Here is a 19,201-nt window from a genome sequence, read left to right as displayed (position 1 = left end):
ACTCTGATGAAATCAACTTTTGATCAAGTTACATGAACATATGATTATTTAACGCTGCTCTGCTTCTGGAAAATAAGCCGTAAAAACCCACTGTACATGACCTGCTCAGCCCAAACAGCAGACAGACACAGTTGGAGAGTGTTTAGCGGCTAAAGAGTCAGATAGAGGCGGTGGAGACCAAAAACGGAGCTAAAAGAGAGCGCAAATTGGATTTAAATTAATCAGGTAAACACAAACATGATGTTTTGTATCTCCTGGATGTTTAAATAAACCACTAAAAGATGATAATACTGTGTTAGGTCAGTGTTAAGTGTACAGTTTGTTTCCGCTGCCACCATCAGGCCAAAAATAACAAGTTCAACTGCAAAATTTGAGACTGTGATCATCTAATTTCAAGGGAATCACTGCAATCAGTGGGTTAAGTCAAAAAAAGTACATTTTTGGAGGCCAAAAGCAGTAGTTTGAAGTAGTCAATATTAATGTCTTATGCCCACTTGTAATTTGCATAAATAAATCTGGATGGAGACACCAAACATTGTTTTGGTGAGGTGGGAAGGCTGGTGTATCGATAAAACGTGAATAGCTTAGCTTAGCTTAGCGCTTAGTGAATAAATGATGACGTTACAGACTTTTTTTAAAGGAAAATTCAAGGAAATTCACGGTGCCGCCTCCTGTAGAGATCATGATCAGAGGTTTGTACTGTGTTTGTCACTCATGATCTCCTTCGTTATCTCCTCAAGGTGAAAATGCAATAAAAAAAATCAAGTGTTTCCAGGTATTAATCCCTGTGCTGGGGAGCGTGCAAGAAAGGGTTGTGAGGCCGAAGCTGCACACACTCAGTTCAGGAGATTGCTCCGTTCTGCTCCTCTATTGTGGCGGTAATGCGAAACATATCACAGGGTTTAATCAAAAGGAGCTGAACTGATGAGAAAGAGAAAGAGAAAGTGGGAGTTGAGAGGGAATCACGGCGAGAAAAGGAAAAATGAGAGTTATTGAAGGAGACAAATGAAGCAGAAAAAGATGGAAAACAAGAGAGAAAGCACATAATACAGAAATAAAGGAACTATTTGGTGATGAAAGAGAAAGGGGGGAGTCTACCTAAGGACGAGAGGCGACAAGAGGTGTCATGGGGATGCAAAGCCCTTCTCGTTATTTTCCAGTTGACCAGGCAGCTGATTTCTGTTTCAGCTACAGGGCGCAGTAGTTCAGCACCCCTCCTGTTTTCCTGTTCCTCAGAGTAAAGCTCCAACACATGGCAAAGTCCTGAATAATCACATTATACTGGGCTGTATGATGGATGCGGCCCATGTTAATACAGAGCTCTGACTTAATCCAACGCTGACGAAATGCAAACTCGATGCGTCAGACTTCCTGAAGTGCGTCATTAAATGTCTAAAATTCAGCTCCTTGTAGTTATTCATTAAAAAGACTCGAAGGCAATTCTGCCATTCATAAAGCCCGTCGAAAAAACAAAAAAATAAACACACACCAACTGCTGCTGTGATCAGAGCGATCAGATAAATAAACATCTGATCGCTCTTTTTTCCCAACCTTGTAAAACTCCACTTAAAACGTGGAGAACAGAGGGACAGACGGAGGGAAAGGGTGGTGGAGAAATGAAGGAACGATGTGATGGAAGCACAACGGTTGCTATGACGCTGCGGCAAAATGGTGTCAGAGGAAACAAGTCTGTGACAATGTGTGAGATATACAGTACAGTCATGTGTGCTGCTGTTGTTGTTGTTGTTGTTGTTGTGCAGAATGAGCGCCGTGGGAGACGCAGCAGAGGGGAAGATTTCTCTGGCTCATTCCTAATGTATTTACAGCAGATACAAACACAGATACCAGGCACCGACGAGGGGAAATGGGGGGGGAAAAGGAAATGAGTGGAGGAAATGAGGGATGCAAGGACGGCGGGGAGAGGCAAGGAAAGGAAAAGGATGTTTGTTATAAGGTTTTTATGAAGAGGAGATTTACACAAACTAGCTCTTCTGTGGAGGTTAGTTAATAATATCTAATAATCATGTTAAAGGGTTAATTCAGATTTTTTAAAGTGGGGTTGTATGAGGTATTTATCCTTAGGTAGTGTGTCACTTAGAAATGTACTGCTGTGGATGATGGCAGCAGAAAAAAACTTATTTTAACCACGTTTTTTGACGAATTAATTTGGATCCAAACTGGTTAAAACAGTCCAAAAACAAGCTAACAGCAGTGGAGCAGCAACTCCCATGATCTGCAAGGCTTTTGTCAATGGAGTATAAATCAATAAAACGCTGAGGACAATGTAAAGCAGTAAAAACATCCTAAATGTAGCGTACACTTAAACGGATATTGCTTCACTAACTCTTTAAGATGTTGTATTTATTATTAAGTGCAACACGGCATCATGTGTAAAGGTTCTTTTCAGAGGAAATTATGAGTGTATGTTGCCTTTAAAAGAGCTAAAACCACAGATTTAGCACTTTAGCCCTCCTACTGCACATCGTTGTGCTCTTTAAAAGTATAAAAATATCAGTGCAGCACAACCAGAGGCATCATCTTCATCATTATCATTATAATTAGTATTTATTTACTGACACTGGACGACGCTACACATGTTTTCTAGGAATGGATTTACACATTATTATAAGATCGCTCTTAAATTTGGAACACATCCACTTGATATCATGTTTCATTTCACCCCTTATGACATCATAAAGGGAGTCAAATCTAACCGGAGCGTTTTCACACACATTTACTGAAAGATGGAGCAGGAGAAACAGACAGAGGACGTTTGATGATCTCTAGACACAATAGAGACATATTTATGTTGAAAAGCCATTAAAAATTTAATTTAGCATAATATGGGGCCTTTGAGCTACAAATAACTCTTTAAATGTACATATAACCATGCTGATTTTGTTTTAAGACACACTTTAAAACATGTGAATCCGTCCTTTAATCTGATTTGGTAAATCACTGCATAGTAAAACCTTTCAAAGGGCATTACGCTCAAACTTAGTGATGGATTTATGAATAGCTGGTGATGGAGAGGACAGAGAGCTTCAGGAGAGAAATGATGTCAAGTCAGGAGTGGGAAAAGAGAGAAAGGGAGTCTCACTGAGAGAGAGGAAGAGAATAAAAGAGCTTGTGGAAAACGGAAAGCGTGATGAAGACGACTGGATCAATACGAGCATTAATAAAACAGTCTTGCGGTCACATGGCCGCAGTGTGGATACTATCTGTCCTTCATAACACACAGCTTTTCATTTCAGAATTAATTCAGCAGACCGACGTGGCCCCCCTCTCCCTCTCCCTCTCCCTCTCCCTCTCCCTCTCCCTCTCCCTCTCCCTCATGCATTATAAATACTCCATTACAACTTGTTGACTTGCACTCGATGGACCCTGTGGCACATTGATGGACCACTCTGCGGACAAAACTAATCAACGGCATCATCATTAGGCACCACCAATGGACAGCCGGCAAGCACTGATTGGGTTATTTCGCCACATCACGTAGCCCCAGGCCTCCGTCTGAACCCCGCCTGATGGCTCACCATCCACTGTAACCAAACTCAGTTTTACAGCCGTTCCACCTTTTCTCAACTCCAAATGGTTTAAATTGCAGCTGTTAGACTTTCAACTGGTTTCAACACATCACTCCTGTTCTCAGGCTCACTTATATTTGTTAACAGAATTGATTTTAAAATCTTACTATTTCTCTTTAAATGAATTAGCACATTCTGCCTCCCAGGTCACTAAGGTCATTCTCACAGCAGCTCCTCTCACTCCTGCACACAAACCAAAGGTAACCGGGCTCTGAGACAGCCTCCAGTCCTCCATTAAAGCATGCACAGGCTAGCGACCACGCAAATAGCATGCACGATGGTACAAATAAAACACTAACTATACCCCAAAGAGCTGGAAATAACGTGTTTTACTGTGACTCGGTCCTCATTTCATTCAAGATTCAATGAGTACAGCTAAAATTTGGAGCAGTACTTGTGGTAAACTCACATGTAGCAGGCAAAATAATATAAAAGGAATAAAAACTAATGTCAAAATGTTAATGAATAATACAAAAAAACTATGCAGTCAAGGCACATTTTTAAGGCAGCGGGTTACAGGACAGAATAAGGTGCATGGACAGGAGAGCAGCATAAGGTGCAACAGGTTGTAAATGTGTAATTAGGTTGAGTCTTTTTTCCTTTAATGCTAAAGTGGGTGTCTGGCAGTGTTACCTGTGTATTTAGAAATAAACAGCCCAACTTTATCATAACAATAACTGAATTATTAGCTTGACGTCAGTGGTGTACTGGCCATCTACTCTACCAGCCCTGTGTGGCTCTTTGCCGGCTCATGTAATAATAATAATAATTTCATATATAAAACAATAATAACAGTAACAGAATATTTACAGTGTTTATAAGTTAATTTATTTACAGTTCTTATTTACAATAATGCTTTTAAGTTAATAGTTTAAACTCAAAATAAACGGTTGAACTTTACCAAGTGGTCCTGCGGATTATTTGATGTGCATCATGTCGAGCGTCATGGTTTCATTCATTGGAAACCTACATTACATGATTAATATGGATTATTGAATTATGTTTTATATCCTTGTAGGTATCATCCCTCTAATCACGTGTTCCTGTATCGACTCCTGCTGTTGTTAAATGTGCTATATTGGCCTAAATAAACTGACTTTAATCTCTAATGCTGTCGCACACAGACACCCGCAGGAAGGCTATGTGTCACCCTCCTCGTCTCCAGATCACATCACAATTAGTCCTCGCTGGACTGTACCAGGAAGTGGCGGGCCCGTGCAGGCCTGTGATTGGAGGCCTCTGGAGATGAGGTGGATGCCAGCTGGCAGCGAGCGCAGGCCAGACAGCCAGGCTCAGTCGCACAGATCTGAGGGACAATACAATGCTGGCACACACAGTCTGCTCGCTCTCATTTGGGATGTCTGTCTGTGTATGACAGCGTGTGCATGTGCATGTGTGTGTGTGTGTGTGCTATTTTAGACTTGAAAGTAGCTTACTTTAAGCAGATCCTTGTGAAAATCTTGGCCATCGTTCAGTCCCTCCAGGTTGCAAATGAATTGTGTGCACGACATCCTCTTGCCGACGTTCTGAAAAGGAAAAGAAAAAAGATAAATCTTTTATTTTCCTTATTCTCTTTATTTAACACGAACCAACTCCTCCATGAGGTCTATTTCGGTTAACTCAAATCAGTTTTTAATTAATTTCAGAGCGAGCACCTTTCTCTTTCTCTTTTGGCTTTGAAATAAATCAAAATTAACTGAAAGAATAGTTAACCCCCATCAGTCTCTCTCTGTTTTTTTTAAACATGCTCCAATATTCAAAAATATGGATGATGCCGATTATACAAAACAATTCATCAATAATTTGTTACTATTATTTTGCTACAGGATGAACAGAACAGGTATAATAATAGTGACAGTGATAATTATTATGATCTGAACACTGGAAATCAGCATTGAATCATCAGATTATTAAGTGTCGTTATTTATACTTCAGATCCTCTTGTTCCTGATTTAATCAAAATTTCCAACTTTAGACTTTTTAAATGCAAAATGCAAAAAAAATGGTGTGTTTATGTTTCTCAAAAAAGAATTGTAGAGTAAAGGACTAGTATGAAATCAGATAAAACACAATTTTCAAATTATGGACAGTGCAATTAGTCCATTAATTAAATACAGTTGCCACTATTTTGATAATCATGCATTAATTTAAAACATTTATAAACAGAAATGCTTCACAATGTGCAGAGTCAGTCTCCCTAAATGTGAGGATTTGCTGCTTTTCTCTGGTATAATATCAGGGATTTTATAACAGGCACTTTTGATGATGGATTAATCCAAAAACTTAAAAAGTCCAATCCCGCATCAATCAGTCCCCTCTCGCACTTTGATGATCGTGATGACAACAAAGATCAAACTCACAGCAGATCTGTTCGCATTTGTAGAAACTTTCCAGATTTGCTCTTCTGTAAAGGAGCTGATCTCCTATCCAGTCACCTCTAAAGCCACTTTAATTAATCGTTCAGAGCTGCACTATCACCGAGCAGAGCCGCCAATGGCCCAGATTTGCAAAGGGAGGCTCTGAGTATAAAAGTAGCAGATTAATGATGGTGAAAGAAGCTCGCCAGGCGAACCTGCAGACCCGAATCAGCTGGTGATCAGGCTTATGTTCCCAAACCTCCACAGTTAATCAAAGGGCCTTTGAGGAGAGTGCAGCTTTTATATTCTAATAATATAGTTTAATAATATTTTATTAGTTTATCCGCTCTGCAACACCTGCCGTGTCTGCACACGTACTGTGCACACATGTATGTTAACCTATTTATTGGTTTTTACTCACCTGGCCGTGCAGATCGGTGTTCAGCAGCATGAGGGCACAGGTGAGAGTGTGAACTGCATCTACAGGATGGAAAGTTAGCATTAGCTCAGTCTGCAAAATTAGACATCCGCACAAAACTTACAGATACTTAAATGCAACGGATGTCAACAAAAGTTACCCCCACAAGTGTTAGGGCATTCCTTTTAATCAAATGATCCAAAAACAAGGTTGTAATCACTGTATTCAAATGCTGTAAACAATGCTGTTAGCTTACTAGCCTAGCACTACAGTCAAAAACAGATTAAACAACAACAAAATGATTAAAATATGATAAAGGTGTTGATGGTGCAGAAAAATTAATCCATCCTAATATAACAGATGCTGTGGATACACAGTAGTTATCAATCTAATCATTATAAAATGATCTGATACACCTTGATGTTAGCTAACAGCATTTTAGCTAGCTAGCGTTAGCCATGCTAAGACAGAATACCTGTCTGATGGATAAAACAGCTTTCACGATGCCACTCAGCGACCAAACTGGAGTCACAGGATCATTTTTGGCACTTATTTTCATTAAAGTAAATTAAACTTTTAGCATTTGTATAATTTTTTAATTTGTTTTGGTTCTAGATCTACAGATTTCCTTTAGACGTATTGTTTTTTTTTTTGAGCAGTAGGTGAATTTTCACTCACACTGTCCTTACAAACATTATTACAGTAATTACAGAAGAATCAAAGGTCATTACTTAAATGTGCAGCAACAGATTTTTTTTTTTTGGGCCACTTGAGGGCAGCGGAAATAGAACATAACACTGACATATTGTCCCCTTTAAAGTTATTATTTCAAATGTGTTAACAAACAGTTGCTTGTTTACACATCCAGCAGTTATAGAGCAACAGTACCATTCATTTAGAGCTGTGTTTGGGTTCACCTGATGAATCTAAATCCAATGTTCACTCTCTTTTAGCTCTGTTTTTGGTCTCCACCACCTTCTGAATAAAATATCTGTCACTTTATCTGCTGAAGGCTCCACTTTGTTGACCAGCTAGTCTCAAACTGTGTTTTTCTGCTGGTTGGTGCTGAGCAGGTAGTGAACAGAGGGGTTTTTAGAGCTTTTAATCTGAAAACAGCAGCTTGCGATTCAGGTGATAATTCTCTGTAGCGTCATAAAACATTGATTTTTGTCACTTTAAGGATGTTTTAATGTATTAAAATATTCAGGAACATCTATTTTCTTCTCAACTTTTTCCGTTCTCTGGTGCCTGTGGAGACTTCTCTGCAGTACTCACCCTCTGATGGTATGACTCTTGGGTTGCAGTCCAAATAACGCTTAGAGAAGTGTGACAGCACCCTCTCCCTCTCCTGAGTCTCCCCCATCAGGGCAAACTGTCTGAGAAAAGTCCTGCAGCCACAAACACGCAGAAACAGTCCAGTGCAGATTAAAGACGACATGTTTTAATTTGCAATAAGCGATATGGTCCACTGAGAAAAGGTCCTAAACCATAATAACTGATCAATCCAGAGAATATACAGATTTATGTGTATGATTTCTGTTTTCTCATTAAATGTTTTTATATGTAATTTATTAGCATCATTAATGCAATGCAATTACTTTAGTTAGTATTAATAACTTAGCTATTTTGTAACAATATCTAATTAGTTAGTTTTGTACTGTGCTGTCCTGAAAATACAGTTTTGAGGTAAGTAAGTACATTTTATGCTACTTCATACTTTTAACTACATAATATTTATCTGGTTACAATTTATAAGCTACAATAAGATGCAGAATTAACTCCTAACAAGACATAAAATAGTTAAAAGTAGTCCAATGGTATAATATACATAATGCTGTAATATTAACATGTCTGCATTATCAGTACTTTTAATTTAGACTCTTTAAGTACATTTTATTGACATATTTATGTACATAAGTACATTTTAATAGACTTTACTTGTGTTGGAGAGTTCTACCATTGCAATATTATTGTATTTACTGTTTTTCCCTCAGTAACAGACCTCAGTAGGTCATTACTTAATGTTAATCACATACTGCTTATTAAAATTTTATACTAATATGAAGGACAACATCTAAAAACACACGTTAATGGTTGTTATATATTATGTATGTGTTGAACTGTTGAACTGTGACAGTGAGTAGAAAGTATGTAGGACGAATTCTCAAGACAACTAATATCTGTATGAATAAAATAAAGGAAAAACAAAAGGAATACATTATGAACATCTGTTTAACAATAACCACTGAGTGCATATCATTACTCACTGTACAAACTGTACAAACTGTCTTTTTACTCTGAGTGCGAGGCCACAGCTGCCCTCTAGAGGGAGGTGTTCCACAGTGGAGAGCATCCACATCCACATACTGACAAAAAGGCTTTTCATGTAACTGGTGTCAAATCAAAAGCTGCCATCACACAGAAAAGATGTAAACACTCTTCTTTATTTGTAAGATTGTGTTGATTTTTTTTTTTTTTTACTTCCAGACAATGGTCGGTTATTTGCCCGGCATATATTTAACATTTAGCAACTATTCAGCATTATTTTCTGCATCTGATCTTCACTTCACATAAGAGATAAAACACGTATTGAAATATTTCCAGTGGCATATTGAGTGTATTGTACTGTGCGCTCTCACCGCAGTGCTTGGTCAACAGCGAGGCCTGTGAAGTTGAAGAAACTCAGATACTCTTCTGCTACCATACGGCTGAAGTCATTACTGCAGACAGACAGACAGACAGACAGACAGATATAAAATAACAGCATGATAACATATGACATAATGTAATAATAATAATGATAAAAATAGGGTTACAGCAATAGAAAAACAACATAAGAAGAAGAGGCAAAAAATCCTGCAGTGACCATAAAAGCTGAAGGGCCTCAGTCAGTCAGTCAGTCAGTCAGTCAGTCAGTGTTGCACTGACACGGTCAGCTGTAGCTGCAGAGCGGAGGCCAGGAAAGAAAAAAGAAAAAAGGAGGAGAGTCGCTGGGTGCATCTGTCAGAGAGCGAGGAAACCCTTTAATCCAAAATTCTTTCTCATCACCGCGAGCGAGCAGCTGACAGACTGACGGGCCGATGGAGCACCGCGGCACCGGAGGAATGCAGATCCAGTAAAACACAACACTGATGTACAGTAAATGTTCAGGAGCCTGAATGTGCACTGCTTCTGGCAGATAAGCTTTCATTCAATAAACATTAGACAGGAGCTTTTTCTAATAAGATGCCAATTACATCACAGCTTCAGAGAACTGAGCACATTGGCTTCTTATTGTTTATGAGTAGCAGCAGAGCTTTTGGATTTACTGCTCATAATTTCATAAGGGTCGATGGTAGCTGTAGTAAAAGTACATTTATTAGTAGCAGAGGTTGTTGCTGTAGAAATATTATTAATAAATGACGTTTAAATGTGTGATAGTGTCTGTTGTGTTTTACTGGTGCAGCAGGTAGGAGCTCAGTAGTTGCTAAGGAGCTGCAGGTGTTTCCAGGATGGCTGCTGATTCCTAACACCTCAACAGGTGACTGCTCACTGTTTGCTAAGTTATTCATGCTGGCTGCTGTGCGGTAGCTATTTGTTGCTGTTAAGAGACGGTAAATATGGTTTTCAGTGTGGTTGCTATGGTGTTCCTCAGTGTTGCTGTGGAGTTCAAAGTGGTTGCCCGGGTAATCGCAGTGGTCACTTGTGGTTGCTAAGCTGCTGCTTCTGGACAGTTTCTGAGGCCGCACATGTAGAAACACAGATATCACATAGTTTGGTGCCACTAAGGCGTCAGTAAAATATTTAATCTTAATCTTTAATAGTTGACTTTAGACACTGACACATAGCCTTGCTACTTTACTATACTTTACTACATTATGTTGTTGAATGCTCGATTCTGATTGGTCAAACATGGCAACGGTCTGTTATTTCTGTATTACAGACCGTTGCTATGGACGCTGTTCTGATAGCTGGAGCCATGAAAATTATTTAAAAATCAATATAAATCTTTTTATGTCACTATTTTGTCTCAGACAGTTGTTTTCTTTAGTAGGAGGCCGTGCAATGAGCAGGATAATCTTCACGCCACATGAACAAGAGTGGTGTTTATATATATTTCTGCACCTATGTTGTGGACGGTCTTGGCTAGCAGGGATTAGTCTGTGCAGGGGGATTGCTGGGGTGTTTGGGGTGCTAGCTACGAGAAGGAGCAACAGCAAGCACACTTCTGAGATTTTCAGACCCATAAGGCTTTGCCACAACACGTCAGCTCACTTCTTGCTGAGGTGGCGTGCCACATCGGACTTCCTGAAGCCGTCCAAGTTGAAGAGCCGCTTGGCCAGTCGTTTGGCGGCTGCTACGTCGGCACGGTGACTGCCGTTGGTGAGAGTGTCGCTGCTGCCCAGACCCAACCTGTCGCTGAGGTCCTGGTCCAGCTCCGAATCTGTCGCCAGGCGGGCCTTCTCCCTGCTGAGACGGTTCAGGGGTTGAAGAGGGGGCAGAAATAGTGAATGATTAATAACAGACACAGATAAATGGACAGAAAAGGAAATGAAAGTAAGAGAAAGATGGAAAATTAAGAATATTTTGGTTCCGCAGTGGAAAGTGGGACAGAGAGAGTAAGAGGAGGACAATTGACATAGATTGGTACATAATTGAAAAGGAAAGAGAACAAAAACAGGAACAAAGATGATATAAAACTAATAACTCAAGCATATCAATAATTTAACGATAGTATGTGATCGGTGCAGCCCTGATCTTAAATCAGCTTCCAGCTGTACGTGATAGAAAACATGCAGACTGAGATACATGAGGGGAGATAAAAACAGTGAGGCTGATCAAGAGAAAGAAGCTTAAAAGATAAAGAGATGAAATATAAATATCTGTTAAATTAAACCAAATAAAAAAAACATGCATGATTAATGATGAGCAGCCAGAAAGATGATAAAAGAGGACTTGGATGGAGACGTGGAAGGTATAAAGTAGAGGAAGGTAAACAAAGCTCTATTTTACACTAATTTAGTATCACAGAGAAAGTATGCAAATCATTTTACATTCAAACACTACATTTGGCTTAATTATACACTTTAATAACTGCATTCAAAATCTCCTCTATGCTAGCTTCCTCTCTTCCTTGTTATCACTTCCTAATTAAGCCCCTTCAAAGCATTAGCCAGCTCAGAAGAGCAAAACTTATTACATTTGAATTATTCTGCGATAATAATTTAAGCATGTTATGTCACACTGAGCTAAAAGAGGCCTTCTTTTCTGGCTCCTGCTAGAAAATGGATGACAGAAACCAGGTCTCTGAGTTCAGTTGCTTAAAATTCGACATGATGCTGACATTTGTCGCTGAAGTCGAGAGCTGTGTGACAATTCCAGTCACGCCAGCCGGCCGGCCGGAGAGGACAATGACGGCCCCGCGGCTCAAAGTCAAAAAAGCAAGAAACACTTCCTGGACAAGTGGAGCTCTCATTTGGATTTCTCAGCGTGAGGAACGAGCCAACAAAACCCACAGTCCCAGGGCTTTTCTTCCCACACTTTTACATCCTCATACTGTAAGTGAGTCAGGCGAAATCACACCAGAGCAAACAGTAATTAATAACACAAGCCGACTGGGTAGGAAAGCTACAAGGGCTCAGTGTGGTGAACTTTGGTTACACAGAAGAACAAGACTACAGGCAGACACTGCAAGGCTGCACTAAGACACAGCAGTGCTTTGAGGTTAATGCTATAAATAAGCATTTCATTATCAGTTAATGTGTCCATCATTTTCTCAGTTTTTTCTATAAAATGTCAGAAAATCACAAAAAAAAATGGTGCTCACTGTTGCCAAAAACCCCAAATGATGTTTTTTATTGTCTTTTTTTGTCCAGAAGCTGAAGATATTCAGATTACTGTCATAGCACAGGAAAGAAATCAGAAAATATTCACATCTGAGAAGCAGGAATCAGAGAATTTGGACATTTTTCTTCCTGAAACTGATTCATCTGTTATCAAAGCAGAAAGCTAAAGCGAGTCGCTCGATCAAGACACTGAACTCCTGAGCTTCGGAGCATGAATGTGCGAATGAACCATCTCCTCCACTCCAGCTAGTTTCCTCCTGCATGGTCATAAAGACCAGAAAGGTGCTACATGTACAGTCCAGTTATCATTCCAGCGGGTAGATGTTGCAGCTCTCAACAACTACGCAGGTACAATGTTCATCATCTTCACCATTTTAGTTTAGTGTGTCCACATGCTAACATTTGCTAATAAGCATTAAACACAAAGCTAAGGCTGATGGGAATGGAAATGTTGTGCAAATTAAAAAATGTGAAAAGGTGAAAAGTCACCAACGTTATTATAACTGATTGTTTCTGCCAAGTTTAGTGGAAATCAATAAAAAAAGTTGTCGAGACCTCAAAACCTCACGGTGGTGCGTAGAGGAAAAGTCAGAGAATCAGCGATCAATGTGATTACGATTCATCCTCTAGGAACCATGAATGTCTGCACAACATTTGGTTCCGATCCACCGAGAAGATGTTGAGATTTAAGGCTCTAAAAATATATCAGAATCTATCCTCCGGGGACCATGAATGCCAGATATATCACAATGACATTCAGATATTTCACCAAAAAAAAATCAGGAATGTGAACCTCATGAAGGCACTAGAGGTAAAGTCAGGGGATCACCAACTTTGTGAGGCTCCTCTGAGGACCATGAATGTCTGTGTAAACTTTTGTAGTCCATGTAACAGTGCTTGAGATATTTCCATCTGATCCAAAGTGCTGGATGGACTGGAGCTCTGCTGCTAGCATTGCTAAAGCTAGCTGAGGAAACACACTGTTCAAGTGTTCATCTCAGTTCTGCAGCCTGAATCTACAGCAGAGGCCTTTTGGGTTCAGCAAGTGGGACAATGAGATTTACTCCTTAGATAAAACTGAAGTGAACCAGCTTGCAAATACTCTGCACTTCTCCCAGCACCTAAAAAGACCATTTGAATTCTCCCTCTGGCAAAACATGATATTCAAATCTTCTGATAAACACGGCAGACAGGTGAGACAGGTTCCCGGGTGGGGGGGCCTACCTACCTGTGGCAGGAGCGCCTAATCGACAAATGCCTCTCCTCCCCGACTGCAGACGAGCCATGGCAGCAGAAGACAGACTGTGTCCTCGTCGCCGTCCCCTGACTCGCACCTCGCCTCAGACTGCTCGTCCATCTCACCCCTCCCCTCCTCCGGGCCTCGTAACCTGAACGCATCACCGTGCAACCCAGACAGCGGGGGCTAACGCAGACGAACACCTGCGGTCGCTCCCAAGCGGCCCGCAGACTTTGACATTCCTCTGCTTGGTGCTGGAGTCCGACTGGGACCTCATGGGTCCCCTCTTCTGTGCTCCGCTCTCTCACTCTCCCTCTGTGTTTGCTGTCATTTGATCTTCACAGCAAGCCTCCTTCCCCCAACCTAAAAGAGCTGTTTGTCCTGCAATGCCTCTCCTTCTCTATCTTTTTCCCTCTGAGTCTGTTTGCTGTTGTTTCTGTTCCCTCTTTTCACTCCTCCCTCTCTCTCCCTCTTTCTCCCTCCCTGTTCCACTGTGTAAACTCTCACTGTCCCCCGCTGACCTTGGATTCGAAGCATGGCGTGAAACTAAGCTTGTCTATTGCCTTAAAAATCCCCCCTCCCTTCACTTTTCTACCCTCCATTCATTCCCCCTCTTCGCCTCTCCAATTACACACAGTCAGTATGTGCATCCTTTGGGTGTTGTACAAATCCTGGTCTACCTTGTTTCTGGAGTGAGCTTTTGGCACACCTACAGAGAAAACAAAGGCACGAGGTGTTCGGTTTAAACTCGGAGTGATATCTGTTGGGTGTGTGCCTCTTAACCGTTTCCCCTCCGGCCATAACTGCCCCTGGGAATAAATCGCTGTCCTTTTGTCAACATCTGGGTCCTTTGTGGAGTCTGTTTGCAGCGTACGCTTCATCGGGGCCCGCAGGAGTGTTCATAATCAAAAGATTAAGCCGGTACTCTAGTTTGGGCTTCACCACCTGTTAGCATTGTCTCATCAGGAGCGAGCACAATGCCGGGAGGTCCTGAGAGAATTCCTAGTGTCAGCCTCTGCTTTAACGGTATCCCCACATAATTGAACCCCCTCTCAGCCGACCGGGCAGCTCTGCACAATGAGCCACTGTGTAATGGTGCAGGCCATCTGAAAAGGGTGATGTGAGGGAGGAGGGAGGAGGAGGGAGGCCGGGGGAGTGAAATTCCAACTTTTATCAAAAGTACGGACAAGCCTGCAGAAATATTTGTCTCGTCGTCTCCCTCCTGGATTCCACAGCTCCGGAGCTGCCAGAGTCAGGCCGCTTATACAAGGGTGATAAGATCAGTGCAAAGCAAACATTTACCTGCACAAGTCCAGAGTGATGTCGGTCTCTGATTGGGTTTCTCTCAGGCAGTTGAGAGAAAAACATGCATGGTTCTGTTTAAAGACAATAAACACAGAAGGAGGTGGTCGCTTTGTTGTTTTTAGGCTCTCTGGAGAAACTGGAGACTAGATTACTTTCTGTGAGACACACACACACACCTCTGATCCTGTCCCACCTGTGTTAGACTCACTCCTGTTAAATAAAGGCACACGCCGATCGCTGTGCTCTTCCACCACCTAGTGGCCAAACCGACAAGGTGACCCGGTGCAGTCGCTCTTCCTCTGCAGTGCTGTCACAGTGCGTTAGGGTGACATTCGAAAAGCCGGTCTACCTCACCGCCACACACACACACACACACACACACACACACACACACACACACATGTACGGTAGCAGTCATTTCCCTCCACAGCAGACATCGATAGATCGATAGTGGTGCCTCAGATTCATGTCATAGTTTGAATCTATCACCCCCAATCATCTTGCAGGACCAAGGATGTAAGACAGATTAAGAAAGCTGCTGTTTTGCTGTGAAGGAACATACTGTGTGCAACACAAAAACAAAGGATTCTGGGTATAAAATGAAGTCTCTTGTCTTGCAGGTGGGAGTCTGTGGAGAGTCAAACTAAAGTCGTTGGGACTCTGACAGTCAAGGTGAGTCCCTGCAGTCCCTGCAGCAGCCATCTGCCTCTGTGTAACATGCCTGCACGTCACACACACACACACACACACACACACACACACACACACACACACACACACACACACACACACACACACACACACACACACACACACACACACACACACACACACACACACACACACACACACACACGAAAAACATGCACTTTAAGCACACAACCATTCAAAAACACCTACAGACACACATGCATGCACATTCTCAAATACAGATACTGACGTGTGCACAGATGGATTCATATTTAACACACACACACACACACACACACACACACACACCGGCCTGGCACACAGCAGAGGGACCACAGGCAGCCTTGTAGCGACCTTCACTCTAAGCTGCTGGGCTCCAGAATAGCACTGCAGCACTGCTCAGCACAAGGAGAACGACACAGACGGAGACACTCGTTTGTCTGTAGACTGACAACAGTCCATTAACGGGGTTCTGATCTCAGAGGAAGGCAATCTGAACCGCATTAATACTGAATTAACATCCAAAACTCTGTGATTTGTAGCTGATTATGATGTTCTGTCAACAGTTTATTCACAGGAAACAGGCTGAGCACCCACACAGTACTTACATATAGATGGAACATTTGTGTTCTAGTCATTTTGACCGCTCACAGTCACCATAAAGGAGGAATTGGAGTTGGAGGAGACGATTCTTTCAAAAACATTCAAGTTTACAAGGATGAGGTTGGGGTTCAGACTCACGGTGTCGGGTATCGAACCGCCGATCGCTGAACAACCGACTTTATATGAGTAAAGAGATGTTTGTGTGATATATATATAGTACAATGGCGTTACTAGGAGGGAGTCCTCTTATGCTTTCAGAGATGACACAACTATTTCAGGGCAGAGTGGAGAGAAATAGAGCAAATTAAAAGAGGAAAATAGAAAATGATGCAACATCAAACGTGACCCAGATTCACCTTCACCCAGACTGTTGGGGAATCACCGAAGTGTAGGTAGTCTGCACTTCACTTCCTACTACACAGAGACGTTTACAGTGGAGCTCCATAGCACACTGTGGGTCTTAATCTGCTGCTTTAACACTACTCTGGTTTTCTGGTCCAGATTTAAGAGCTGGTCTGCAGGGATTGGCTCCCATTCAGCCACAAGTGCATTAGTAAAGCTCACAGGTTCATCCCAACCGTGTTGGCTGGAGCTGAGATCAGAGCTCTGAGCAGAACATTCAAGTTCTTCTACACCAAACTGGGAAAGCGTTTCTTTATGGAGCGACATGAAAAGACATGAAAACACCAACTGTTGGCGCAAATTTGGAAGAACAACTGCTGTTTAAAATGTTATTGTATACATGAGGTATGTTTTAAAAGCATTTATGGGTCTGGCCCCAAGATGTAATGACTCAAGTCGAGGCGTAAATCTAAAGGTGACCCTGCCGTTGCCATCACCGAAACTGAAAGTGTTATACATACATACATGTGTGAGTTTCCAGCATAGGCCCAATTAAATGTTAATGGCTACTTGACGCCTGTTTTACACAGTTAAGAAGGTTCAGGTTAAATCCTGTAAAGTGCAACCTACTCCACCTGCTGCTGTAAATGTGTACCCGCATTAGTAGTAATAGCAAGGGATTATGGGTAATCCTCAAAACAACAGAGGATTTTGTGCAAGGTAACGTGTCTGTGAGCGTCCCTGGACCAAATGATGTTAACTGGCCTGAAAAGAATATAGACATTATGTTTTCATGTGTTTTAAACGGCAGTAAAAGTCTCTCCAGTTAATCTGGCAAACAGTAACGTGGAGCACAAAGCATGACCACTCATCTCTATGTCTCCTTTACTATAAAAGCAGGTATGCTGCAGACTGTGTTAATATGAATTATACCTCACTATATGATCAATGTTAATATGTTGCACAGGCCAGGGTATAGATTTTTGTCCCATACGGATCATGTGCTGTTTGACCATTCTGCTCTTTGTCTCCTCTGATTTAAATGCACATATGAAATAAACCTGCTGTTGCCACAAGCCATCGTTCATAAGACAGAAAACAGAGGTCACACTCACCTCGGTAAGGAGAAAGAGAGGTTGCTGTACCAGCTGCTCCCCAGCTGTGCACACTCTCGTGCTCTGGGCGGCGTGTCGTCCGACCCGCTGCTCAGCCTCTCGCTGGAGGGGGCACGGGTGGCGTCCGAGTCCCCGGTCACGGTAAAGATAGAATCAGAGAGACTGGGCCTCTCGTCGTGTGCCAGCGGGGCGAAGCTAAGCTGGACGATCTGCCTGGCGCTCTGGCAAACGGGAGCGTGGATGGCGGGGGTCAGCGTGGGCAGGTCAAAGGTCAGGACCGTTTGGGTGCTGGAGGTCAGCAGCTCCTCGCTGTCCAGGCTGTTGTAGGACGTCCCTTTGGCTCGGTGGGACTCCATGATGCTCTCAAAGTGGCGGCTGAAGGTGTCCTCTGCAGCGCAGCGAGGACCGGACACCAAGATGGGGGATTTGAGGGCCGGGTGGTGGTTGTCGAAAAATGTTTCCATTGGTCTGGACAGAGAGGGAGGTTTTAGAAATACTGCAACAACACAGCTGTGTTTATGAAGCTCAAATGTGGAAAACATGTAGAAGAAGGGACTCTGGCTGTATTTTCATTAAATCTGTGCCAGGATACAATGTGCTGCACTCTTAGAGGGCCGTGGCTGATTCATGCAAAATGCCACCAAACCTGTTTACGATCTACTTGAAAAATAGGCTACGGAGATCCAAATTCAGATCAAAATGTGGGTCAGGGGAAGATCCCACTTCGCCAGAATGTTTAGTGTGTGTGTGTGTGTGTGTGTGTGTGTGTGTGTGTGTTTTCCTGTCTGTGTGCTTATGTTCACCTCTTCAGCAGGTGACCAAACACCTCCGGCTCCTCCTCAGCTGCGTACCGCTGCTTCCGGTTGTCCCCTTGCATCCTCACACTGGCCCAGCTCACCATTTCTTCGTCTTCCTCCTCCTCGTCCTCGTCCTCCTCCTCCTCATCTTCCCCGTCTTCAATGCCCCCTCTTCTCTTCTCTACCTCCTCCCCATCTGCCCTCCCATAAACCAGACCCCCCAGCGGGCTGCTGCCTGTCCCTGAGGTGCCCTGCACGCTGCGGTTACTCCCAAACGCAGAGTCGGCGTCATCCTGCTCCGCCAGCAGCACCTCGTCTATGTCCGTCTCACGGTAGCAGCGTAGTGGGATGGCGTCCAGGTCGGTTTCTGAATACTTTAGCGTGCGGCGAATGATGCCAGTTTTCGGCGAAGTCCCGATAACGGCCGGGGGAGGCGTCACCAGTTCCACCTCCACGTGCTGCACCTCGTGAATGGCCGAAAGCAGAGGCAGGGAGGAAGGGGGAGTCGGGGTGGGAGACTCACTGGAATTTCCACTGGGAGGAGCTGTGGAGGTTTCCAGAGAATCTGCAGATGGAGAGAGTTAAACATCAACATCAATAATCTGTTTTAGATCCTGTTTAGATCATTTTCTTGCTCTAATTGATGGTCAAGAACCAGAACTAAGAGCCGAGTGTCACACCTCAACTCCACCCTAAATGTCTCTGCAGCACCAACTATCCAAACATCCTGAACGATGGTGTTAAATTTAAGATCAGATTCTTCATATTCATATTGTTTACTGTCAGTAGCATGACTCATTTTATTTAGCGTAACTGCTTTTTAGCAAGCTTTACTCAAACAGGAGGAGCCACCAGACTCCATTGACAAAAACAGTAATTTTACAGAGGAGCTGCTCATCTACTGCTGCGTCGATCAGTTAGTGTA

General features: G+C 42.6%; 1 protein-coding gene across 1 annotated transcript in view; it reads right to left on the bottom strand.

Annotated features, from left to right (window-relative positions):
• LOC139220160 (PH and SEC7 domain-containing protein 1-like) overlaps nucleotides 1-18,381 on the bottom strand; it is a 44,388-nt gene extending 26,007 nt beyond the window's left edge. The window contains exons 1-7 of the mRNA XM_070852229.1: nucleotides 18,283-18,381; nucleotides 17,480-17,947; nucleotides 10,617-10,808; nucleotides 9,002-9,082; nucleotides 7,638-7,750; nucleotides 6,366-6,424; nucleotides 5,024-5,113 (exon numbers count right to left, since the gene is read on the bottom strand). Coding sequence (XP_070708330.1) covers nucleotides 5,024-5,113; nucleotides 6,366-6,424; nucleotides 7,638-7,750; nucleotides 9,002-9,082; nucleotides 10,617-10,808; nucleotides 17,480-17,947; nucleotides 18,283-18,380 — 1,101 coding nt within the window. The 5' untranslated portion in view covers nucleotide 18,381. The remainder of the gene's footprint in view (nucleotides 1-5,023; nucleotides 5,114-6,365; nucleotides 6,425-7,637; nucleotides 7,751-9,001; nucleotides 9,083-10,616; nucleotides 10,809-17,479; nucleotides 17,948-18,282) is intronic.
• Between the last annotated feature and the right edge of the window lie 820 nt (nucleotides 18,382-19,201).

The sequence above is a fragment of the Pempheris klunzingeri genome, chromosome 20 (assembly GCF_042242105.1).
Source record: "Pempheris klunzingeri isolate RE-2024b chromosome 20, fPemKlu1.hap1, whole genome shotgun sequence".
Classification (NCBI taxonomy): domain Eukaryota; kingdom Metazoa; phylum Chordata; class Actinopteri; order Acropomatiformes; family Pempheridae; genus Pempheris; species Pempheris klunzingeri.
This window is presented reverse-complemented; position numbering and strand designations above follow the sequence as displayed.